This window comes from Lissotriton helveticus, chromosome 7, assembly GCF_964261635.1.
Source record: "Lissotriton helveticus chromosome 7, aLisHel1.1, whole genome shotgun sequence".
Classification (NCBI taxonomy): domain Eukaryota; kingdom Metazoa; phylum Chordata; class Amphibia; order Caudata; family Salamandridae; genus Lissotriton; species Lissotriton helveticus.
Genome location: NC_136068.1, coordinates 1,577,867,323 through 1,577,893,121, shown reverse-complemented (window position 1 = coordinate 1,577,893,121; position 25,799 = coordinate 1,577,867,323). Strand labels below are relative to the sequence as shown.

Here is a 25,799-nt window from a genome sequence, read left to right as displayed (position 1 = left end):
ATGGTGATTGGTACTCCTGATGCATGATAGTTGGTACTGACAATATAAGACATATGTATGTTTCATTTGATCCATTGCTTGATTTTCAAATTAGTACTACTGAGTTATGCGTACTACTATTATGTACTTAATTTAAAATACACCATTACTATGCAAATGCTCTCTCTTGCACATGGGGATATCTTCCCATATTTTTTTCCCAATGAAAAAAAGCATCCTGAATATATTTCATTTTTCTATTTCATGTTGTAGAAGGTACCAAAGTGTAGCTTACAAAAGACTCTCACCTCATTAGCTAAAAATGTCAGAAGTAGAAGACAATATTTTCTAATTTCCTGAACAAAATGTAACTAGACATATTGCATGTATCAGTACATTATGACCATCGTATGATCCACCAATTCACACGGGTACAAAGGGACCTGAGCAATTCCTTGAATTGAACATGACTGGTATGCCTTTTTACAGCCTATTGCTCTTTTTCTTTTAGCTTGATGCTCAATCCTATCAGCCCATGTAAAGTTTGCTTGCCTTCTTGGGCATAAGCAACTGGACTGGAGCATAGGCATATAACGTTAGCACTCCACCAATACAAATCATTTGTAATAGCCCTTGAACAATTGAACGTTAAAAAGCATAATAAATTGGGGGGAGGATGTAGCCTAACGGCTAGGACGGTCGATCTCTAATCTGGGGAAACGGATTCGAGTCTCGGCAATGACGCTCAACATCTTGTGATTTTGGGAAAATCACTTAATCCCCCCATGCCTACAAGAAATTAATGTGTGCTTGTGTAACACAATTGGTGCTCATGTAAAGTACTCTGATACCTGATACCTTCGGATCAAGTTCACGCTATATAAAATTACGGGAAAACATTTTTCAAAATACACTTTAAGTGATTTAGTGGGTGTTTGTGGATCAGGTATCCTAACATTTATATCTATACATCTTGGTACAAAGTCCAAATACAGTGGGAAGCAGGTAACAGAAGCACCTTCCAGCAATAAGAAACAAAATGTCAACAAAGGGCCTCCCATATCAACCCTTTTGATCACAAACTGCTTTTCAGTGCTCAAAATGTGGTGTTGATTATCAGTGGGCACCAATGACACGTATTTGTTGCAACCAGGACACTTTTTGTGTCCATGGGTTAAAGTGCATGGCCAGACCTTTCAGGCTGGCCAAGGTAAATCTGCATGTCAGTGGCTTCTCATGATCCACTCGCCGTGACTTGTCTTCATTAATATATGGAGTTAGGTTTCACTCTACCATCATAAGAGTGAGTAGGCCTTTACAGTTGTGGTCGCTGTGCTCTCATCACTGGTCTCTGAGCACCCCATTCCACGCCCAAGCAGGAAGCAAGGTCTCAATTTAAAGAAAGGGAGGTTCAGTAGCGGTCGGTGGTGGGAGTGCTGCTGGGCGGTGACGTGGGGTGAGGGAAGGGCAGGGTGGGGGGTAGAATGAAAAATTTCCTAGTGACCATGACGGAAAGTTTCAATTCTATTAAGGACGCAGAGGTGAGGATTATGCTTAGTCTTTCTTTATTTCCTTAACTCAGCACTTCAACTTTTCACGAAAAAACTACAAGTCCCAACAGTGCAGTAGTTCCCAAGGGTCTCTCAACCGTCCAAACAGAGGGCTCCTGGTCCATCAGATCGCGCTGCTGCCTACAACCTTCCTCTTTCTTGACTGCGACCAGCCGGACACCAGAGAAATCTAATCTGTTTTGGAATCATCAGGCACTAGGAGAATCCAAAAGAAACCAATGAAACCATTCTTCAGATTATACAAAGCATTTCAAGCATACTGCACATATCTAACATTGGATGAAGATCAACATAGAGAAGTTAAAGAATTATACTTATCCCATACGACGAGAACGCACCATAACCAAAACAAATAGATGTGACCACCTCCAAACGGGTGGGTTCAGGTCTCACTCTGAGCCGTGGGCGGGAATAATCCTCACCTCTGCGTCCTTAATAGAATTGAAACTTTCCGTCATGGTTACTAGGACATTTTTCATTCTATGGCAGGACTGGAGGCGAGGATTATGCTCGTTCAAAGCTTATCCACCACCAAAGACGCCATACTTATGACTGGTTTAAAGTAAAACCTTTTAAACATTGAGTCCGAAGACCAATCTGCATCATTGAGGATGTCCTTCAGTCTGGCGCCCAACATAAAGGCTTTAGAAGCCATTGCTGCTCGTACTGAGTGTGCTCCAAACTGCGAGAAATTAATACCCGCCTCTTGCATCACCCATCTGACCCAACGAGCAATTGTTGGTGGGGAAACAGCTCTTAAAGGTTTCCTTAAGGAGATAAGAAGCTGGCGTTCGCCCGGTGGACGAGATTCTTCTGTCATGCTCTCATATTCTTTAAGACATTGCACAATGCACAATTTAGGGACCTTGTCAAATGCTGGGTAGGAAACAATCCTGGAATCAGACTTAGTCCTATGCGTACATGAAACGTAACTCCCTCTGGAGTAAAGACGCGACTAGCGATGTCTAATGCACGACGGCAAGACACCAAGCAGAGAAGCATTGCCAACTTAGCCGAAAGCTCCTTGCGGGAGAGATATTTGTTAGGTTGCCATGACTGAAACAAACGGAGAACCTTTTTCACATCCCACAAAGCTGAGTACCTTAGTTTCGGAGGAAGTGAAAGGCGGATACCACATAACAGTTTACATATCAGAGGGTGTTCTCCTACCGGGTTTCCTTCAATCGTCGATCTGTAAGAGTTGACCGTGCGGTATGCCAAACCTTGCGTCACCAGCGAGGCTAGGAAATTCATGATAGTCACCACTCCGCACTCCAAGGGATTGTGACCCCCTTTAACACACCAACGGACCCACCTGGTCCATGCTGATTTGTAGCGCTTACTAGTACTGTCTGCCCAGGCTGCCCCAACAACGTTTGAGCTTCTGCCTATAGGCCCGAGATTCTCCAACGATGCCCGAAATCCGCCACGCCATCAAGCACATCTGACCTTGTTGGACTAGAGGATGGGGATTGCTCTGAGGATCTTTCAGGAGAAAAGGAAGGATCGGGGGTAGAAGGATTGGAGAATCCCAAGAAAGTTCCAGAAGAACTGGAAACTACACTTGAGACCTCCAACAAGGAGAGATTAATACCAACCTCGCTTGTTGTCGTCTGACCTGGGTCATCAGCCGCAGTATCATGGCAAACTTGCTGGCATCGGACTCGATTACCAAGTCCGGTTCGGAGCCGAAAATGGCTCTCCCGTTCCAAGCCTCCATATGGGTGAGCCACCATGTCATTTCTGTGCGAACCTCGTCTGTCAGTGGAACCTGATCCGAATACTGGAGGCCCTTGCGTAGATGGGAAGCTTTCAGGCGTTGCAATGCTCTGTAATGGAGAGGACCCGGAAAGATCGCTTGAATAGAGGAGCTCAACAAACCCACTAGACTCACCACCTGACGGAGCGAGGTGGACTGACACGCCAGCATTTGACACAGCTCTCTGCGGATCTTGGAGATCTTGCGAGCAGGAAGACTCAGAGTTCGGGATATCGAATCCACGACAAACCACAAAAAGGTCAGCTGTTTGGATGAGGTCAGACTCGACTTTTTGGTATTGATAATAAACCCCAGACTCTGGAGTAAGTCTACCATGAATTGCAGCTGCTCTGAGCGTCTGATTGAACATTGATCTAGGAGAAGAAGGTCGTCCAAGTAAATAATGAGGCGAAACCCTTTGGCTCGCAACGTCTCTACCACAGGTTTTAGCACCTTGGTAAAGCACCAAGGGGCCGACGACAGACCGAAAGTAAGGGAAACAAACTGGAACACTCGACCCTTCCACATGAACTGCAGGAAGCGACGGTGAGGCGGGAAGACAGGTACCACCAAGCACACGTCCTTCAAATCGAGGCGGACCATCCAGTCGTCTGGTTGAAGGAGATCTCGTAACAGATGGATGCCTTCCATCTTGAAATGGCGATAAATCAACCATTGGTTGAACTCCTTCAAATTGATCACCGGACGCTGCCCCCCGTCCGTCATGTCGACTATGAAGATGTTGCTCAGGAAACCCCTGGGGTGGAGGTGTGTGGGAAGCACCGCTCCTTTTTGCAACAGATCGGCCACTTCCTGGTCTATGAGGGAGGCCTGATTTTCTGCAAAAACCAACGGCAGAGGACGCACATTTTGAAGCTGGGACCCGTAAAACTCTATATGAAACCCTTGGACAGTTTGCAACACCCAGGCGTCTGAGATAATAGCCCTCCAATTGTCTACGAAACAAGCCAACCTTCCGTCCACCATGCAAGCTGAAAGAGAAGGGACTCTCACCTGGGTTAGGCATGCTGCCTCTGCCAGTTCCTCTTCCTCCGCGGCCCCTGGAGCCTCATTGAGACTGGAAGAACTCCTGTCTTGCCGCATCCTGCTGTTTCTTGCCATTGCCACGTTGAGGGCCTTGGACGTAGAAGCGGCCGGTCGAGTGCCCCCTGCCACGGCCGGCCCCCACGAAAACCTTAGGCTTAAAGACCCGCTTGATGGAGGACTGCGCTTTATCAATCGAAGTAAAGGTGGACACAAATGTGGTCAATTCTTTAATAAAGGGCTCCCCGAACAAGCCGCCCTGCGCTATAGCTCCTGCCTCAGAAGAGGCGAGTTCGCCCAACTTCGGGTCCACCTTGATAAGGAAAGAGCGTCTCCTCTCAGTAGAGAGGGCGCAATTCGCATTACCTAGGAAGACTACAGCGTGTTGAGCCCAGCTAGAGATCCTGTCAGCAGAGAGGGGGGTACCGGAGGCTTTAGCTCCCTCCGCCAGTTCTAGGACTTAAGTTAGTGGACTTGCTATATCCAGCAACTTGTCCTGGCAGGCCCGCCAGGAGAGATCGATTCCCTTTTTAGGATCGCGGATATACTTCTGGAGGAAAGTGGCCATTCTAGGGTCCACCTCCAGGGTCAGCGCTAACTTGCCCAGGAGGACTCGGCGTGGACATTCCACCTTCAGACACGCTCTCACCTCCTTTTCAAGAGGCTTCCACAAACGGCCAGCCACTAATGTAGAAACCTTGGCAGAAGGGACCCATTCCTCAGGGACTAACATGTCAGATTGTTCCTCGCTGCCCTGCGCATCGCTGGATAAGGACTCAGTGGGCCGCCAAGGCCTGGAGGGGCCTGCCTCATCCCCTCACTCATCCGCAGAATCATCATCATCGTCGTCTGGCGGGGGGGAAGGTCTGGGACCACAGGAGGGAGGGAAGGGAATCCTTCCTAGATCTAGCCAAAAACGCCTTCTTTAGGCGTTCAAAGGGACCTGTTTCGGTCGCTGCCGTGCTTTTGTGCTTCTGTGGTCGCTGCGCCTCACAGGCTAACGCATACTTCATTATGCGCTCCTCAAAAGGCCCCATGGCCGCATTCACTGCCTGGTGGATGGAGGCATCCACCGCATCACAAAATTTGTCATCTAGGGGGATGACTTGGAGGGTTTGTTCATCTGTGTAGTCCTCCATTTAGTCAACTGTGAGAAACAAGAAGCTTGGAGGAAAACATGTAGCCCCAACGCTGAGAGCGCTAGCAAAGGATTACCTGGCAGGGGCACAAGCGTTTTGGCGTGCTAAGCACTGTATTTGGCACACAAAGTGTGGGCTGGGCTGGAAACCGCAGGGGCGACTCACCCTAAACAACTCAGGAGGCTATCTAACGCTGGGCCTGCCCCGAGAGTCTCTCAGTAAGCGCTGATCACCGCGCTAAAAAACCCGACACAGGGTGTACAGGACTAACTGACCGGCATACCGACCCGCAAAGCGGGCGTAGGGGAGACCACAATGCAAAGATACGGACCTGCCGAAGCAGGCGTAGTGGCTTCCCGCCCAGCGGGAAGAAGGCCGTGCAGACACGGGGAACGATCGGCGCTCTTTGATCCCGCCGCGGCAAGCGTGCCCGAGATCAACGAGATGCGGAGTCGTGCCCCCTGACAGCTCCGCACCGCACCTTCAAAGGGGCTGCGAGTGGAGCCACAAAAGCTCCCGCGGCCTCGCGTATATCACACAGTAAAACCTGTCACCAAGAAAAATGCACCAGAATGACCAATAAACATATGACTGACAACAGCAGTACAGCAAAAAATACACGAGGACAGGGAGAGGCGCTGCACAACGTTAATGTAACAATGTGCGCGCATCTCCCTCACAGATGAACCAACAAGCAGCCACAACCGCTAAAACAATAAACTACCGCATTACACTCGCCCCAAAAGAGCAGAGCAAAGCGGTACTTATCTGAAGTGCCGAGCAGGAAAGAAAGAGGAAGGTTGTAGGCAGCAGCGCGATCTGATGGACCAGGAGCCCTCTGATTGGACGGTTGAGAGACCCTTGGGAACTACTGAAATGTTGGGACTTGTAGTTTTTTCGTGAAAAGTTGAAGTGCTGAGTTAAGGAAATAAAGAAAGAATAAACATAATCCTCACCTCCGGTCCTGCCATAGAATTTAGTTGCGCGCACTACATCGCCAAATTCGATGCAGTGCGCGCAACGAAATTCCTTTTATTCATTTATATGTTTACTTACCTGAATTAGGCTGTATTCCGTAGTTTACTACCCCCCCCCCACCATGCCCCTCTACCGCCCACGTCACCACCCAGCAGCACTCCCACCACCGACCGCTACTGGAGAGTCCTGGATGTAAGGGTGAGCAATAAATGAAGGAGGGAAAGCGGATGGATGGTTGTGCAACAACACAGGGTGACAGGAAGCTGAGAGGGATGGAGGGAAGACAGAAGAAGGGAAGAGAGATGTAGAAGGGTGAGGTGATCAGGAGTGGAGGAGGAAGTTAGATGCCTCTGCAATGGGAAGGAGAAAGAAAGAAATGGTTGGAGAATGGGGAAGGCATAAGTGAGAGAAGTACGAAGATAGGAGAGGTGGATTCGAGAGGGACAGGAAGGAGAATGAAAGCAGGAGGGAGACTGGTGAGAGGAAGGAAGAAAGATGACTGGTCATGTCAGTATTTATAAAGCGCACAATTAGCGATATATCTTATCGCTAGCGGAACACTCCGAAAACAGCTACCAAGGAGACAGGATGAATTAGAGGAGGAGGCAAAGAGCCATGTCTTTGGTGATTTTCCAAAGAGAGAGTGACTAGATTGGTATCTTAAAGATAGGAGCAGGGAGTTCCAGAGCTTACAATCAAAGTAGGAGAATCTTCTGCCCCCAATGTGATCTTTTTTATGTTTGGGAGGATCTTCAGTTTTGCTGTGGTAGATCTTAGGGAGTACCAAGTAAATAGATTTTGAAGGTATAGAGTGCCCTAGCCGTGCAAGGGCTTTATGGGCCAGGCATAGCGCCTTGACACCCTCGTCCGGGATTGATACAATAATTTGTGCATCATTGGCATAAGAGATTGTAGTGTAGTTCCTATATTCCCAAAAGGCTCTGCGCATTGGAATAATATATCCTCTAGATGTGACGTAGGACTTATGTCTACTAGGTCTCTATCGAATATATTAGACTTAATTGTGAGTACCAGCTAGCTCAGAGGTCACTAGAAATTTTCTCGAGTTCACAAGAAGGGATTTAGTTTCTGACAACCGCATAAACATGGCAACTTTGTTTCCCCAAGATAAACTGATCTTCAGAGTCGTGGAAACAATAGACAGATATTTTACTCAGTCATTCGTGCATGCTTCATTTCAACAGAGTTGCAGAGAAGTAGAGAGACGGGCGTTTTCAATAAAAGGTATTTATTGAACAGACTTCTTTCTCAAGCATAAGAAGTGAACTTCTACAATCGTAATACTGGTTGCAAAATATAATGCATACAGTAAAAAGAGTAGAATAAAATAATACTGTAAGAGCATTGTATGGTTCCTAGACCATAGATAAATACATACATAAATAACAGAGGCTAAAAAGTACTCGACTGGTGCGTTTAAAATACGCCTACCCCAATGTACCTAACCTAAGCTTAGTACGAGGGAAGGAGTAAGTGAGGTGTAGCATAAATGTAGTATTCTTTGCCAAGAATCTATCCAAGATTTCTCTAAGGGTCTAATCAGCTCCGTACCTTGGTGTAGAATGAAGACGATCAGTCTCAGGACTCGATTTCCCAACAACCCGCAAGGGTAGCTTGGAAACACCGGAGCTGGATTTCTCAGCAGGAGAAAAGACAGCGTCTGCTGGAGGGCCGGCTTCCTTCGGCACTTGCAGTAGCAGAGTGTGTCGGGCAAGTAGATAGTCAACCTGCTCCAAACCACTGTGTGTTTGCTATGGCAAGTGTGTGCATATTTATACCTTCAAGGTACCGAGTTTGACGTAAAGGTGGACATAATAACGTCATTAAAGAGTCTCAGTTCTTTGAAAACTCCATGAGTTCTTGGACAAGTCAGTATTCGAGCAAGGGGAAGTCCCTAGCTGCTGAAGCCGAGTTTTCCAAGAAATCGTTGTGGATTTTCGTAACTAGTGGAAGTAGCCCTACCGTATTTGGACTGAATGAGCTATGTCTAAATATGGTTATGATTTCTATGCCTATAGAAGGATATGGTGATTTATAACTATATAAGGGCAAAAATCAGAAAAATTACAATAGGATCCTAAATTGTTATACCACATGATGGCAGTCAGGCCAAAGGATTGTATCAGTTGCACTAAGGGAGAGATATAAATGTTAAAGAGTGTGGGGGACACGTGAGACCCCTGGGGCACCCCAAAAGGCAGAGAAAAGGCAGTGGATTTAAAGCTACGCAATTCAACAATTTGTTCTCTGTCTACTAAGAGAGAACTCATTAATGCCGAATCAAAGCCTCCTATCCCGGATCCCCGAAGCCATTTGATAAGGACCCCATGTTTCACTGTATCTAACATGGCTGAGAGGTCTAGGAGATTCAAATCTAGACTAACAACCGCATCAACAAGCTACGAATCTACTCAGTGGCCCTCACTGGGGCAGATTCTGTGCTGTGCCTTGGCCGGAAACCATGTTGCCAGGGGTTCATGACTTTAGTGGAATCAAGATAGATGGTTAGCTCCTCATTCAAAGCCTTTTCCAAGATTTCTGCAGTGAAAGGTAGGCGAGACAGACCCCTGACTCACATAATATAGACCAGGAAGCAATTGAAGGGGTCTGTCCTGTGCTGGAACACTGCAAAGCTGCTAATTCTTTAAAGACACAGTTGACTTTATTTTGGAAAAAGACGGCCGGATCATTACAAAAGTATTAATTTGGGATAGAGGTGTTTCCATGTTCACAGTTGGAGAGTCACTGTTTTAAACAGCTCCGAAGAAGAGTTTTTTGCTGCCCTAATTTTGTCGCAAAACTATTTGGTTTTTACTAGAGTAGTAAGTTCTTTATAATCCTTACATAAAATGATATATTTTGTTTTCTCCTACGGGTCATATTCTTTCCTCCAAGTTCGTTTCGCCGCTCTATAATTTTGTTTAAGTTTCATCAGCTCAGGTGTATACCAAGGGGCTGAGAGACATTTCCTAAAACTTTCAACAGGGTTAGTTGATATAGTGCAGAATCAATACAACCGTAAAGTTGGAAGTGGCTGACTCAATATATGCATCCAGTCTTGGACTCACCTCATTAAGGCAGCGGATAGCTGAGTTGCTTACATTTTCTGCCAAGAGCGTATTGTCAGCGGAACACCTACACTACTAGGTTGGGATCTTTTACCTGTGACATTTAAATTAAACATGTATTTATTTTTATTTGAAAAGTTTTTTAAAGAGCGAACATGACCCATCCAGGTATCAGAGCACTGTTTACAAAAGCAAGCAATATGAACAAGAAGAGTAGCAATTTTAGCAAACAAGCAGATAGTTAACTAAAAACATGAGAGAAAGTAGCCTAGAAATAGGAGATATAAAGCAAAACAAATGCAACATTGATCAATCATCATCATAATAACTGTATTCGGTCATTTGTACAAAATACCATCAAAGTATACAAAGATAAAAACATAAATAAATGTGCGATCAAACTAGTATTAAACCATTTTGAAAAGTGGTACAAATTACATCCAGAGTCAAGTAAAAAAGCAACCGTTTAAAAATGCAGAAATTCACTCGACTTGGCCAGGCTAAAAAAGGAGTGCTATACAACCACAAGCCATTTGGGGTACTGAATCATATGTACCAACTTGATATTTTGAGATACATCCACAGTGTAGGGAGAAAAAGAGTTAAAAACAGCTTCATTACTATGATTTTATTTTGCGAATCAGTCAAAAAGAAAATAGAAACCGACTAAGAGCAAATACTATTTGCCCTGAGGTATCTGCTTTTAGAATCCTGAACGCAATCTAGTGCTGCCTAGCACCCAGATTAAGGCATTATGGTCGAATCCATCTCCTTTGCAACTGCTGGTAAAAACAAAATATGTTCTTCAGTTTCATTATCTTCGCGGCAAGCAAGGCAAAGATCTAAAATTAGGCCAATCACCTCTGCCCCCGGGAATTTCAATAGCAGATTGCCATATCTAAACCTAATATACAAGCTCTTAGCAAGAGGGGTGAAATCAGGTCAAGAAAGGGTTTAAACAGAGGGCTAGATTAAATATTTAAAAAGTTAGCTGTCTACTTATTAGTATAATGTTCCCCTACTGCACTCCAGTACGTAGCTTTGAGGGTCACAATGTCACGTTTAGTGGCCCTTTCTCGGTGCTCCCACAAGCCCGTCTGGTTCAATAGTTTGCACCATTTAGCAATATGTCTGAACCAGGGTAGTTGTTTTGCCCTGTTGAATACTAGAACCTCCCGTAGAGAATTACAATAATCAGTTAATTGCGCAGTGGGCCATAGGTGCAGCCAATAAGTCAGTGGTCTTAGGGCTGCCAGATCGCCTATTCTGTTTATCCTGAAATCATAAAAAAGTGGGGTGAGTGGTGTTGTGACAGGTAGCGAGGTGAGAGCCCTTGCAAAATTATTCTCACAAAATGTATTAACAGAGATAAATCCCCAAATCTCTGCTCCATAAAGGGCACCACTTTGCCCTTTTGCATGATAAATTTCAAGGGCCGGTGAGAGGGGTTGGGCATATGATTGTTATAAGAATCTTAGTACTGATTTGGATCTTTGGCAAAGTATTAAAGAGCTCTTTCTCAACTGGTATTCCCAACTAAGGGGCTCATTAGGATGACAGGCGGACTTTGTGTGCCCGCCATCCTGTCGTGGGAAGGGACCGCCCGCCATAAGGGCGGGGGGTCCTGTGCATTCCGCATTTATAAAAATGCATGTTGTGCGTTTCAAAGAACAACATGACAGGCAGCCGCGGCCGGTGGTGGGAGTACCTGCGGGCGGTGACATGGGGAGGGGGAGGGGCAGGGTGGGGGGTAGTAATGTATGGATTACGGACCTTAACAGGTAAGTTAACATATATATAAATAAAACGAATTTCGTTGCATGCACTGCATCACCAAATGGGATGCAGTGCGCGCAACGAATTTCGTTTTATTTATTTATATGTTTACTTACCTGTTTAACTCCGTAATCCATACATTCCTACCCCCCACCCTGCCCCTCCCCCTCCCCACATCACCGCCCACAGGTATTCCCACCACCGGCCGCGGCTGATGACAGGTACCGCGCGGTGCCTGCCATGTTGTACTTTGAAACGCAGGGGGGTAACCCCCCATGTGCAACCCCCTTCACCCTGGGGGCCCGCAACGGGTCCCCAAAGCAACGACCGTGTGCCTTTCCACGGCGGCAATGCTGCCGTGGAAAGGCATAGGACCGCAGGCATTGTAATATGGTTGGCCGTGTCTCGCAGACACCGCCACTATATGTACACACTTTTTCCGCCAGTCGCAAAGTCGACCGGCGGAAAAGCGGCGGACGGTCTTCCCGTCCGCCGCGGACCCCCCCAGTCATCCTAATGTGGCGGGGGATCATTTCAATGATGATGGCGGGTGCAATCTGCCCGCCAACCTAAGGGGCCCCAAGTTTTCCGGGGCTCCTTGGTCAAGCATGGTCTTCCACAACAGCTTGCGCGGAACCAAAATAAAATGCGTCCCGCAGGTCCACAAATGCTACATAGAGCCGCTGTTTCCTAAGTAGCACGTACTTCCATGTTACCAGGGAAAACCTGAAAGCCTGGTCACACGTGCTGATTTTGGCACGGAAGCCCACTTGGGCACGGGACAATACCATGTTAGCATCCATCCATTCTTGAAGTTTATCTAAAACTTCTGGAGATTATCGATTAGACTAATAGGTCTATAATTGGAGGGGATAGCAGGATCGCCCTTTTTAAAGATAGTTATTACCTCTGCTCCCCTCCAAGTTTCAGGAATATCTCCACCGGCCAGTATACAGTTGGACAGAAGATTTATATTGATCAATCAATTAAGAGGACAGAAGAACCTGACAAACTAGTTTCAGTTCGGATGGTTTCATGTCGATTTTTGCAAGTAGCTGTTCAGGAGCAGGCCTTTGACTTCTTTTTTGAATGTGGTAATCAAAGGGTTGGATCTGATTTCGGAAGGATGAGCATTCCAGATTCTCTGCACCAAATAAGAGAAGGCTTGGTTGTAGTTTCCTTCCTCATTGAATTTTTGTGGTTTCAGCAGCAGATTCGTAGAACTTCTAAGAGGTTGAGTCAAGCTGGATAGTTCAAGTTTGTTTGCTAAGTAAACCGGAGTGTTGTAGTATAGTGCTTTATGTGTCAAGCAGGTAATCTTGAAACAAATCCTTGCTTCTAAGGGGAGCCACTTGAGTTGAATTAAGTTTGGTGTGATATGTGCACATTTTCTTGAACCAGTAATTAGTGTGAGCGTCAAACTCTGCTCCGCGGACGAAGTTAGCGGAGTTTTACCACTCCACGCCTCCATTTATCAACAGAGTTTTGGCAAACTCTGACTCCGCTACATAGCGGAGTTTTTTTTTACCACCATCAACCATTGATCGCCATTGCCAAGGAAACAAACCAGGCACCGGCAGTGGACAACCACTCCCGCTCCCACCAGGTCACGTGACTCACGTCACCTCCGGTGAAGGACTCAGACAGGATCGGAGCCGCGCAGCAAGAAGAGCCCGAGGGGACCGTGCTGACCTGTGGTGAGATGGGGCCCGGGCCCTGTGGCTGCGTGAAGCACTGAGAGGGCCTGGGCAGGAGAGGAGCAGCGGTGCAGGCCACAACTGCGGACATAGCCTCAACCAAGGTCAATTCACTCCATGAAGAGCAGTGGTGAGTGGCAAAACAATTGTGCGTGTTGCGGGTTCAGGGTTAATGCAAGAGCGCCGGGCCCCTGGCATCTTGAAGATGCAAAGGTGAGTGCCTGTGCCAGTATTGAGCTGGGCGGGAGACGCTGAGATCAAGCAATTGAAAATGGTGCTGTGGGGGTCACTGCGACCTCAGAGCTACCAAGCAATCAGCAGAGGAGCGCTGCAGAGTGGTGTGCAAGCATACTATGCAACTCTGCCTGCAAGCGGACCTCGGCGCAGCACCCCGGAGTGGGTTTTTCACTTCACGAAGTTCCACTTAGTGTGGATATGCTGACTCCGCCCAGGCTCGCCAGTAATGAGTCTGGCAGCAGAGTTCAGCGTAGCGCTTAAAGGGGCCAGTTTGGCTTCGGATAGTCCTGCTAGGGTCACAATTCCATAAGCTAGGCAAGAGATAACTAGTGATTGGAACGCCAGTTTCATGTCCGCAGTAGGAAGGAAAGGCTTGATTTTGCAAAAGGTATTAAGTTGGTGATTAATTCCTCTGGTTGCTGTCCTGATCTGGTCTTGCATATTTAGGTGTTTATTGAGTATTATGCCTAAAGATCTAGTTGAATCCACAATATGAGGGGTGCATTTAAGGGCCGTTGTCTAAGAAAGTCATGAATGTGAGGAGTCAAGTGATTGTGAGGGGAGATCAGGAGGTATTCTGTTTTCAGAGTATTTAGCCTTGGATGATTGTGGGTTAACCAATTTAGCATTTTTGCAAGGGCAGTATTAAGTGTTTTGATGTCCTCCGGAGTAGAGATTTTCAGTTGAGTATCGTCTGCATACATGTGGTAATGTATGTTTGAATGATATTCAGAATTTCAGTGAGAGGTTCCATGAACAGGTTGAAGAATGTGGGAGAAAGTGCTGAACCTTGAGGCACTCCTATAGAGACTTGGTAACTGTTAGAATGGGAATGGTTGATTTTGATTCTTTAAGTTCTATTGTGCAGGAATGAGGAAAAACAATTTAGGACTGGGCCTGCTAGCCCCATCCTTTTTTCCAGCAGAGCAATCAAGTGGCCAAGTTTGACTGTGTCAAACGCCAAGGAGAGATCTGGAAGTATAAGAAGGCATCTTTCATTCTGGTCCAGAAGTCTCAAAGAGTCGTCAACGATGTGGATCAGTGCAGTTTTAGTGCTGTGACCTGATCTGAATCCTGATGGTTGAAGGTCAAGGATTTGAAATTGTTCAATGTGATTACATAGTTGTGTGTGCACACACTTCTCAAGAAGTTTAGCTAAAGTCATTTTGTTGGAAATTGGTCTGAAGTTGTTAGGTTCCGTTAGGTCTGTATCAGGTTTTTTTTGAATGGGGGTAACTTGACGCATTTTGAGGCAGTTAGGAATCAATCCTTGCAGGAGAGATTCTTGGACAATTTTCGACCAGAGCACTGAGCATAAAAGATCTTTGAAGAGATTGGCGGGAAGAGTATCATTGAAATGGTTTGAGGGTTTTAACGAAGAGATAGTGTTAAATAACTCAACGTCATCTGAAAAACTGAAGGTATTCCACAGTGCTTGGCTTTTTGGAGAGCAATGCAGTGAATCAGAGAGAGGGGCAATTGACAGGGGTGAGGTAGAGGTAGTGGATTGGGATACACCCTGTATTTGGTCGAAGGGAATCTCCAGACAGCGTTTTTTTAGCAGAACAAAGGCTGCATACTGAGGAGCAACATGTGGAAGGATTAGCTGTTCCCATTTATTGGACGAGGCTAAGAACTACGAAGCATAGGGGATTTAAAATCCATACCGAAAGAAGGGGACAAGCAGATTAGAAGCAAGTAGAACAAAACAGAATGACAGCGCTCATCACTAGAGGCAATTAACAAGGTATACACCACTAAGGATGCTGGCCTGCTTTTTAAGATTGCGCCTGTTGGACTCCAATGTAAACATTTTGTACAACTTGATTTGATGTGGTAGATGTGTAATCATATTGAATCTTGAAGTTTTACTTTTGTGTTATTTGTTTGGATCACAGACACAGTGTATAAATTCCTTTAGTTCATTCCAGAGGGGATCTGTTTGTAAACGTATTCGTATTGATGCGCAGTAATTCTAACTAAATCCTTCTTGTCTTTTCCAAGAAGTGTGCAGAGAATTCTTCGCTATTTGGGGTTGAGTCATTGAGTGTAGATAATTGGTAATTAAACAATTGGCTTGCTGTTTGATGATCTCGAACAATTTTTTTTACCTGTTTTTGGCGCGGTCGAGTTGTGCTCTAAAGTGGTTAGTCTTGGCACTACGGATGTGCTTGTTGTACGTGCTTATTGTTTTCTGCAGTTGTTCGAGGTTTGTAGCAGAAGTTTCTCCAGGTTCTGTCCTCCATCCTTAACTTGCGTCTTTCATCATTAAGGGAGCAATTGAACCAGGGTTTGGATAATTTATTGGGAATTCTTTTGATTTGTGTAGGAGCAATTTAGTCAATAATATTAGCCATGGAATGAGTGTAGTGATTGGCGAGGTCCTCAAGATTTGTCAGGCTGGGAGGTGGGAGAAGTAGTTTATTACTGATGCTAGTTAGCTCATTCAAATTGATTTTCCTCAAGTCTCTTGGTCATTGTTTGGCCTTACGAGGTTGACCTTGCCTGAGCGCCACTCTTTTCAAGATGTTGGAAGAAATTAGGTAGTGATCCGATCAGTCACAGGGATGGATGACGTCTACTTGAATAACGTTTGTTTTGCAATGATTTAGTCTAGGGTGGATCCTTTGATTTGGATATGACCATTGCATAACTGCTCTGTGGTCTGTCCAAATCAGAGGCAGCACCTTATCAAATTTCAACCCTAGGTTGTCGGTAAAAATACCATCCAAGAAGATATGATTGGCATTGCGACTAGGTAAATTGACAATTTGTTTAAGGCCAAAGCTACTACAGCAGTCAATCAGAAACTCATTTTCTCTATTAACAGCCTGTTCTAGATGGAAGTTTAAATCCCCAAGTACCGTGAAGTTCTGAAATTTCATACATGATTTCAGGATGGCATGTAGCTTTGTCACAAACACATTCCTGGGGCCAGGGGGACGTAAATTAAAAGCCCATTAAAAGCTGTTTTATTGTCAAATTTAAAGGATAACATTAAGGCTTCACACTGATCCAGAGGTGTTGGTGTGAAAGAAGCCTTATCCAAATTCGTGTACAGAATTGCAATCCTGCCTTCCCGCTTTCCCAATAGATTTAGTCTGTGAAACTTGTAGCTCTCCAGAATTGCCACCATTAGTTCGGGTTCCGAGGTTTCATCTAAATAAGTCTCCGTAGTGAAGGCTAGGTCAGGAGTATAGTTCTCCATGAAGTCTCCAAACCCCAATTTATGCATAATTAAGGATCTAGTGTTCAGTAATGCACAGGTAATAGTCCTCTCTACTGCACTATTGTTATGCGGAGGGTGGCTGAATCTTTGTATTTGAGCTTCTAAAGTGTACAGCTGAATTAACTCACATCAGAGACAAGGATTGATATTTTTATTTGTTTATTATACAGTATTAGGGTATCTTTCATAGATTCACATGCCTGAATCATTCCCCGTCGTCGGGGTGGGAGTCCCCGGTACATAAATAAAGTAATGTCCCATTAGACATATAGAGTAATAGGCCAAAGGCCCCACATTAGCAACATATCCATGTCCTTTTGTAAAAAGGACCAAACTCTAGAGAAGAGCCAATCAGCTATAACCTCCCTCTAGAACCCTCCTGGAAGGAGCTCCTGTCCCTCAGATTTTCTACCGCACGTCGTGCTAAGGGAGACTACTCTGAGCTCTGCTCAGTTTACTTCTCATTTGGTTTTCCAGTGTTTTTTTCTGGCTTTATATTTCATCTTCTGACTGAAGTTCCTTGGTATGCTCATGGCTGAGACACCTAAGAAGGGACTTTTTAGTTCCTGTGGTTCCTGTGGTAAAAAGAGACTACACATAGATGACCAACATCAAGATTGTCTCTACTGCCTCTATCCGGACCATTCTTCTAAAGAGTGCAAGGTATGTCGTACCTTCTCCACAAAAACCTTCAAAGATTGAGAGGGACGCCTTTTAATATGGCTACAAAGGCTGAAAGACAGAGACCAACTGGAGTCTTCTGTGGAGAGTGAAGGCTCTTCAATATCCTCTAAATCCTCTCAAAAAAGACCAAGGGTGGGAAAAAGTCTACGAATTCCAGGATTTTCCCGCAAACTTGTGGATTTTTTTGAGATTTCCATCTACTCAACTGGAGTACTTTCTACTGGCTAATCCAGTAAGTGCTACCTCGTTGGGTAAATGTATCGTGCTTTTCCTACACTACAGCTGCGTAAAGGCCCAGAAGAGTTGTCTCCAGTGACCCTGTGTGTCTGTAACTTTGCCACCGCGCCCATAGGCGCCGAGGTCCCTCGAGTGAGCTGTCCATCACAGTGGGGGAAAGGGCGAGAAGAGATTGCACAGCCTAGTGCGTGTGGGGCCGTGCTTCCTGTGCGAGTTCACATGCCTCTTGTTTATAAAGGTCAGAGACCGATCAGCGCAGCAGATGAGGAGAAAGCAGCCTCCTGGTCACTGGAAGTACAGGGGGATTGGGCTTGAGAAACTCGTGGATGCCTAGACCTCCATCACGGATTACAGCTATTTGTAGACGGTAGATTTGGGGAGAAAGCACACCTGCCTAGCATAGACCGTGCTCACTAGATTCTTGGGCTGATTAATAATGCATTACTGAATTTGAGCTTCAAATCGGGCACCTGCTTTATTTATATCTGTAAGTGCTTCCTGCTGAGGTGTGACAGGAGCCTCATTGCCTAATTGTAACTATTCTCTGACCCTGCTTGGAGGGTCAGAGCAGGGTCAGAGAATAGTTGCAAGTAGGCAACGAGGCGCCGCTCAGAAAGCACTTACAGGGTTACAGCAGGTGCCCAAGTTGAAATTAATTTCTTTGTAACCCTTTTGTAAATGGTTACAAAGAAATTAGCTTCAACTTGGGCACCTGCTGCAACCCTGTAAGTGCTTCCTGAACAAAATTCGTCCCGCTCGCATCAAGTAGTCCCCTGGGGGACATACCCTACTCACATAGGGATGCACTGTGATTTACGTTTAATTACACTCCAGCTCAGAGAGTGATCCCTGGAGCACGACACAGCTATACAACTATACCTACAACGTGATAGTGCGCTCATTCACATTCCTTTGAGATCTATCAAGATCTCATTTATTTGCTACAAATGTATACCTAGACCTCTACTGTGAGGTCCTCAATAGAGGGGGAGAAGTCATCGGGGTTGACCTTTTGGAGACTCTGGCACAATTTACAGCCAGACAGGTGGATTGCAATACTCTGTATATGTCGTGGCATTGGTGAACTAATGCGTCACTTATGTTAGGATTGAGGTGCATTGTGGGAATTCCCTTGTTATCTCAATAGAAGGATTGATTTAAATAGTGTTGCATTATAACAACTCTATGAATGTCTCAATACTGTGAATCCATGATGTAAATCCAGTGATAGAGTCTGGGCATAAAACAGTTGTGCCTGGGCGTTTCTGGCCATCCTGTGTATTGTCTCACATTTGCAGATTATACTTGGAAAGCCTCTACATCTGAGGCTTTAACTTGGCATATGACAGCTAGTTTCGGGTCTTTACTATTTTGCTGTGGTATGTCAGGTTTTTATCAGGTGTTGAGTTTCCTCCCAGGCATATGATCATTTTCTAACATTTTACATCTGGGCCCGCTTGGTTATTCATGTCTTTGCTGCTCCCTGCCTAATTTTCAAGTGGGAGCTTAACTATTTTGCCTCTTTTAATGGGACTTTTTGCTATTCAATATGTTATTGCTCTTATATTTTTTGCAGGATTTTGTAAGGTATGCCACTTCTGTGATGCAAACAGGGACAATGGTCAGATGAAGTGATGCCTGGGATGTCAACAGGTTGAAGGATGTGTGATGTCACATCCTGTGTTGTCATTGGTGTCAAAGGGCATGTGGTGTCACTTCAGCTAGCCCTGGCATTTTGCTGAATTGATGTATGTCCATGCAGAGGGGAGAGCAGAGATAAAACATGGATAGGTGGAAGAATATGTTCAGCAAACCAAGTGCAGAGGCATCAGGGTCAAATTTCCGGGGTAGAAATGAGAGAAAGAATATCATAAGCAGAGTAAAGAGGATGATCAAACATGTAGATTGGATGGATGGGTGAGGGGAATGCAAAACAATTTGGATGTATTCGATGCCAGGGGTGAAAGGGGACCGGGTTATGGTCAAGGTCATGGTGGGAGCAGATGGTGGCATCTGGAAAAAAATGTAGACACTTGCACTCATTTTTTACAAATTATAATGCTAATTTCTGCACCCTGAAAAAGGTTAAACATTTTTTTTCAACAATGGCGCAAGTAAACCCTGTTCCTGAAAGGGAAGGAAATAGTTTGAGAATTAGTGCAGGTGGGTTGAAAGGGGTTCCGTCATTGGACACAATATTTTGAAAGGAAAGGATAAAAGGAAAGCGCATTTACACACGCTCTGCAGATTTTCCCATGAGCAATAATAATACACTGGCACACGCGATTCCCAGACATAACCTAGCAAACTTTGCAGAATTAAAAAAATGGGCAAATCTGAGGTCATTAACCTGATGTAGATTTGCTCTTGTCTTGTATTTTTTTAGAATCAGACCATTTAACTGCTCCTTTCTCGATAAATTCCTTCTGATCAGAAAACTGAAATTTAGCATCAGAAACCAAATCCAATCGTTATAGTTTAATTATATAACTAACAGGGTCTGACTGGCGCCATAATAAAAGTGGCCCCCATTAGCGAACCAGATAGCTGAAAAAGTGGCCCACATTTGAAAATTAGGCCAATTTTGAACTTGTAAAGACAGGCTGTATGGGTATTTTGAAATGTGTGGGACACTGCATGCAATTGTGACTGCAGCAGGTAATGATTGTTCTAATTTCTAATCAACAGTAAAAACCAGCCCACAAACTCCTAAAAAACCAACTCACACACTGTTCTGTCAGACCAGCCGATCAGACTCTGCCTGATTGCCCTATACGCCAGTCCGACCCTGATAACTATGCACCTAGTGGTACTCTAACTTAAAAGAAAATATGATTTTTTTAACATCGGTCTATCGTTCTGTTTTTTTACTAAAGGTTTCAACGTGAATCACCTGGATATTGCCCCGCGCTACGCTAGCATCCTGATGGGCATTTCTAACGGTGTGGGAACACTGTCAGGCATGGTGTGTCCCTTGATCGTAGGAGCCATGACGAAGCACAAGGTAAGCGATCAGCAGCCATTTTATTCAGTAGAAGGGCAAAGTGTATGCCCAAAGCATTGTGGTAGGCATTTGTAACAGCATTCCCTAAGCAAAATCACAACCAAAGCAGTGCAGTGCCGTTGGCGGGTAAGCGCAGTGGTTCTGTGACAGAATCTCTGGCTCTGATGACACCACGCCTTTCTGGAAGATGTTCACTGTGCCGCCAGTATATCACAGGACTTCTCTGTCCATGTACTGGTACCATGCCTTATTAGGCATGCTACTTGGTTTGACAGGTTTTTACTAAGGTCTCTATCCATGTACAGCGCTACCCGGTCTTGTGGCTAGGTTCATGCTATAGAAATACCACAGACAAAAATCCATCCATACATACATCACGAGTCGGGTAGAAATTCAGATTCGGCTGGTAACACTAGACCTTCTTCGAGTCTTGATTGAGTCCTGCAGAAACACAGCAGGTCGAGAGTATTTCACCCAGTCATTTTGACTGTTGAAAACAATCTAATCTGGTCTTTAATCTCCTGCTATTTAACTATCCCTAGACTTCAACTGGTGGTTGCTCCTACACTTTCAACATCCCAAAACCCTACTGAGTATCTGACTTCTAACTCCATTACTACCACCTCGCCATATATTGAGATATCTGGCAACCAGTAGTCTCATTGTTCCTCCCTCTTACCTTCCAAGGACCTAGTCTTGTCTGACTTTCTACCATTAACCCCACACTTGACCTTCTACCAAATTATTGTACCTTCCTGGGGCCTACACCCCCTGTTCAGTACTCCATTGCCCTTGAGATAGGGTCGCACTCAACAAATACCAACACATATTTACATGCACCCCCCTGCGTATTAACAACACTTGATTGATGGTTGTCTTTTCCCTAGCCAGACAAATCTTTCAGAGGCGTCGGCCTGTTGTAAATTCTCCCTGTGCCTCTAGTTGCCTCCTTCACATTAGGATGATCAATTGACTGTTATTGTGTTTGCTACATAACCACAACTGTTTAACCTGCGCTTACCCCATTGCCGCTGTGTGTTTGTACAATCTCCCGTGGTTGGTGACCTTGTAAGCAACGTTTCTGCCTCGAACAGTGCTTCTTTTCATTTTCCGCTTCCCATCATGTAATGTCACCATTAGTAGTTCATGCTCAAACTCAGTATTGTTTGTTTGGGCTTTCATTACTGTGTGTTATTATGTTCTCTGCTGAGTGATAGAGCTATCAGCAGAGCTTGTGTCGGTGTTTGATAGCCCTTGTCGTCGCTGTGCATGGTGGCAGTCAACGGCCTTTGCTTGTAGCTTGTTTCTGTTCTAGGACAGAAAGTGCATGTTTTGCTATTTCCGTTAATTCCTCTTTGAGGACCCGCCTTAGTCCTAAAGAATGTATCGTCAACTCCTCAGACATAACCCTCTCTTCTCTCACCCTTTTTCCCCCGTTGTCGTACACGTCCCACCCACAGACCCGGGAGGAGTGGCAGTATGTTTTCCTCATCGCAGCACTCGTCCACTACGGTGGAGTGATCTTCTATGGCCTCTTTGCCTCAGGAGAAAAGCAGCCATGGGCCGAGCCAGAAGAAACGAGCGAGGAGAAGTGCGGCTTCATCCATGAGGACGAGCTGGAGGAAGAGTCTGAGGATCTACCACATGGGCGTGGAGGCTATGGTAGCTACGGTGCTACCAAGAGCACCAGCATCCAAAATGGCGGCTGGACAGCTGAGTGGGACAAGAAGGAGGAGTTTATCCAGGATCAGGGCAAGGACCCCTATCTGTATGGGACGGCCGCCGAGAGGGACTTGTCCTGAGAAGGGTAGAAAGGGAGGCGGGACAAGGGGGAAGCTGAATACATGAAATAAAAATAATAAAAATGCTGACCTGTGTCCAGGTGATGAGCAGAAGACATTGGAGTGGTGTCCGCTGTCCTGGAATACCTACGGTCCTGGCCATGCACTCAAGCACACTCGTCTTCCATCCTATCCATCCCATTAGTAATGGAAGCAAGTTAACCCATACCCCAAGCTGCACTCCAACCCAAGCCATACCTCGTCATTCCAATACCAGGGATTTCTCCTAACCTATGGTGTGGCCCTCTCCAGTGAGGTGTATAGTGTAGAGGACGGTCTCTCAAGGCAGTGGGAATTGATAGCTCCCAAAAAGAGCTGTGCAGTTGGGAGTTGCTGAGTGCTGGAGTGCTGGAGTGGGACAGAATATGAGCTGTTTGGAAGAGAAAATTAGCGTGTGTGATTCATTTGCAAATTAAAGCACAAGCGAAAGACAGAATGATAATGTGTACATATGTGGAGGAAGAGGTGTCTGCCTAGATTTGAAATGGGCAGAATATGGCTTTTTGAGGATAGGTGTGTAAGGTGGTATGATCTGAGTCAGTGTCTCTGTGAGAGTTTGAGGGCAGGTGTGAACGGTAGCATGATCTGAGTCAGTGTCTCTGTGGGGTTTGATGGTAGGTGTAAAGTGGGATGATCTGAGTCAGTGTATCTGTGGAGTTTGAGGGTAGGTGTAAGGTGGCATGATCCGAGTCAGTGTCTCTGTGGGAGTTTGAGGGCAGGTGTGAAAGGTAGCATGATCTGATTCAGTGCCTCTGTGGTGAGTGAATTTACAACACTCTATTACTCACACTATAAACAGTATCCAGCCATACTGAGTACTTAATAATTACCGCTCTAATGCAGCATCATTGTGAAATGTCTTTCTGATTTTAGAGACATCTGGGAAGTTGGAGTGGTGTAAAGAGTGAGGAGCATTTGAGCACATGTTTGAGTGATATTTTGGCCCTGAAAAATTCCGATTATCTAACACTTCCATACATTAGTTATACACCCTAACAAACATCCAGTGAGATAACAATATCCCCCAACACTGGTTATAGAGTTCTCTGGTTCGGAAACAAACTAAAGTATATTATACGTGCATAAACAAATAATCCATGCTATTATAACTTCATTTCTGTGAATGGCTTCCACCAAAGGTTTAAAATCTCAAATAACATTGGAGAGAAGGCATCAAACTTTCATTCCCATTTCCCCACTAAACAGAGATTACATCAGACCGTTCATATTCACGCAAAAATAACATTTTAATATGTTTACATCTTAATGCAGCGATCTGAAAAGCTCAAGTGATGTAAAATAAGGTATAACGAAGAACACTCCACCAGATCAAATGCCTTCTACGCATCGATTGATAACAATGCAGCTGGCATGCCCTTGGTTTTGGAAATATGCATTAAAACAACAATTCTCTTACTTTGTTATTACCTTCTCTGCCATTTATAAAGCTAGACTGGAATGCTTTAATATATCCATGGATCACCTTGGTAATTTTTTGTCTTGCAACAGATATAACATTCTTGGGATTCCCACTTAACAATGAGACTGGTTTACATTTGTCACAAGAATTCTAAATCGGTGTCTTATTTTTGAATAAGTGGATGTTAGGCATGCCTGATACTCTTGGGGAGGTGATCTTTACTATTGACCAATGATATACCACCTGCAAAAGGGATTTTACATCAGTACAACATAATTGAGAAATATAGAAGACAAGGATTCCAGTACACACACCAGACTAGCAAGCAGCAAAACCACTCTACAATACAGTCTCCATTTGAAAAGTACACCAAACGGAAAAGAGAGATCACCTCTGACACCTATGGAATTTCTGTCCGGAGTACCAAGAGTTCTATAAATATTCACATAGATTTGTAATCAAAGTTTTCTATGAGAAAAATGTTACCTAGTAACAAGGCGGTACATTAACATTAGATCATAGGCAGTTGAATGGTAACATAGATCAGAGGTAATGGATGATAAATGGAACAGCATGTTGCCAATAAATTGCAATACACATACGCACACATTTCCTGCGCTTTAACTATATGCACACATACACGCACACACATATATGAACATAGATGGACCAACCCACCAGGCCAATCATACCCTAGATGGAATATTTGCTAACAATGAAGACCTTAGTCTGGAAAAAGTACTGCCTCTGATATGGACAGATCATTAGGCCATTTTTCGTAAAACTTAAAGTTCTGTCTACTAATGGCTCCAGTTCCAACTTTCCTAGTACGTTTAAAATCCGCCTTTGGAAAAACCTTAATACTGGGGAACTAAATGCCATTCTTTCAAAGTCTAGTCCTGCTTAATACAATAATATTGAAAGTGCAGCAGCAGGTTATGCTAATTGGTTAGACTCTGTAGTGTCATTGCTAGCCCCTGAAAAACCAATAACTAGTCACAGTAAGAGTTTTTCAGCCCCCTGCTACTAACAGGAACTAAAAGAATTAAAAAAGAAATGTAGATATCAAGAGCACAGGTGAAGGAAGGAATATCATTCGGAAGTAAAGAATAAGGGCCATATGTATCAAGCTAATTAGCATTCGCAAAGGCCGAAATTCTGCAAATTTCGGCCTTTGCGAATGCTAATTAGATAAATGGTATGTATCAAACATGTTTGATGCAAAATAAGGAATTGCAAAATTTGCTATTCCTTATTTTGCGATTGCACTTAAGGAATCGCAAATTTTGCGATTCCTTAAATGCAATGTATCAAACAAAAAATATTCAAAAATTGCCATTAAGGATTCGCAAATTACCACCAACTTCTAGTTGGTGGTAAGTTGCGAATTCTTTTCAAAAAGCTTTTTTACAAAAAAAACACAGGTGCCATATGACGCCCATACATGCCCTTAGGGCATGTATGTGCGCCATATGCCCCCAAATGTCTTTTTCAAGGGTGCAGCAGGGTGTTCTTGAGACACCCCTGCACCCTTGAAAAAATTCCTAATTTGCAATTAGCAAATTGCTAATCGCAAATTGCACTTTCATTCCTATGGGCCTCCTGGCCCATGGAAATGAATGGGTAATTTGGAATTAGCAATTTGCTAATCGCAAATTAGGAATGCTAAGGAATCGCAATTGAAATGCGATTTTGTACATACATACCGTTTTGCGAATTCCAAATAGCGATTCCTTAAAATTCGCTATTTGGAATTCGCTAAACGGAAGTATGATACATATGGCGCCAAATTCTCTACTAGAGAGCTATTTTAAACAGTCAAATCTCTGTCTAACCTGTCTAACCTGAGGAATGGCAGCACTAACCCTGATCAATCCTTCTGCAACAAATTGACAGAATATTTTCAAGCCAAGGTGAATATTATTTTTCAGGATTTCACCTCCAATCATAATACCTCTTGTGCTGATAGACTTAACTCCACCTCCACCGTGGTAGACGTTCAGGAAACCAATACTACTACTGATCAAAATAGGTTTGATAAGATTACCCTTCTCTGTGGAGAAAGTAATCAATCTTATTAACTCCACAAAGTCTGGGGCTCCTTCTGACCCCTGC

At 44.6% G+C, this 25,799-nt stretch overlaps 1 protein-coding gene across 1 annotated transcript in view; it reads left to right on the top strand.

Moving 5' to 3' along the window:
* The window catches only part of SLC17A7 (solute carrier family 17 member 7), a 386,211-nt gene extending 362,531 nt beyond the window's left edge, over positions 1–23,680 (top strand). Inside the window, exons 11-12 of the mRNA XM_078650978.1 lie at positions 20,296–20,423; positions 21,884–23,680. Of these exons, the coding sequence (XP_078507104.1) occupies positions 20,296–20,423; positions 21,884–22,225 (470 nt within the window). The 3' untranslated portion in view covers positions 22,226–23,680. The remainder of the gene's footprint in view (positions 1–20,295; positions 20,424–21,883) is intronic.
* Positions 23,681–25,799: the final 2,119 nt, after the last annotated feature.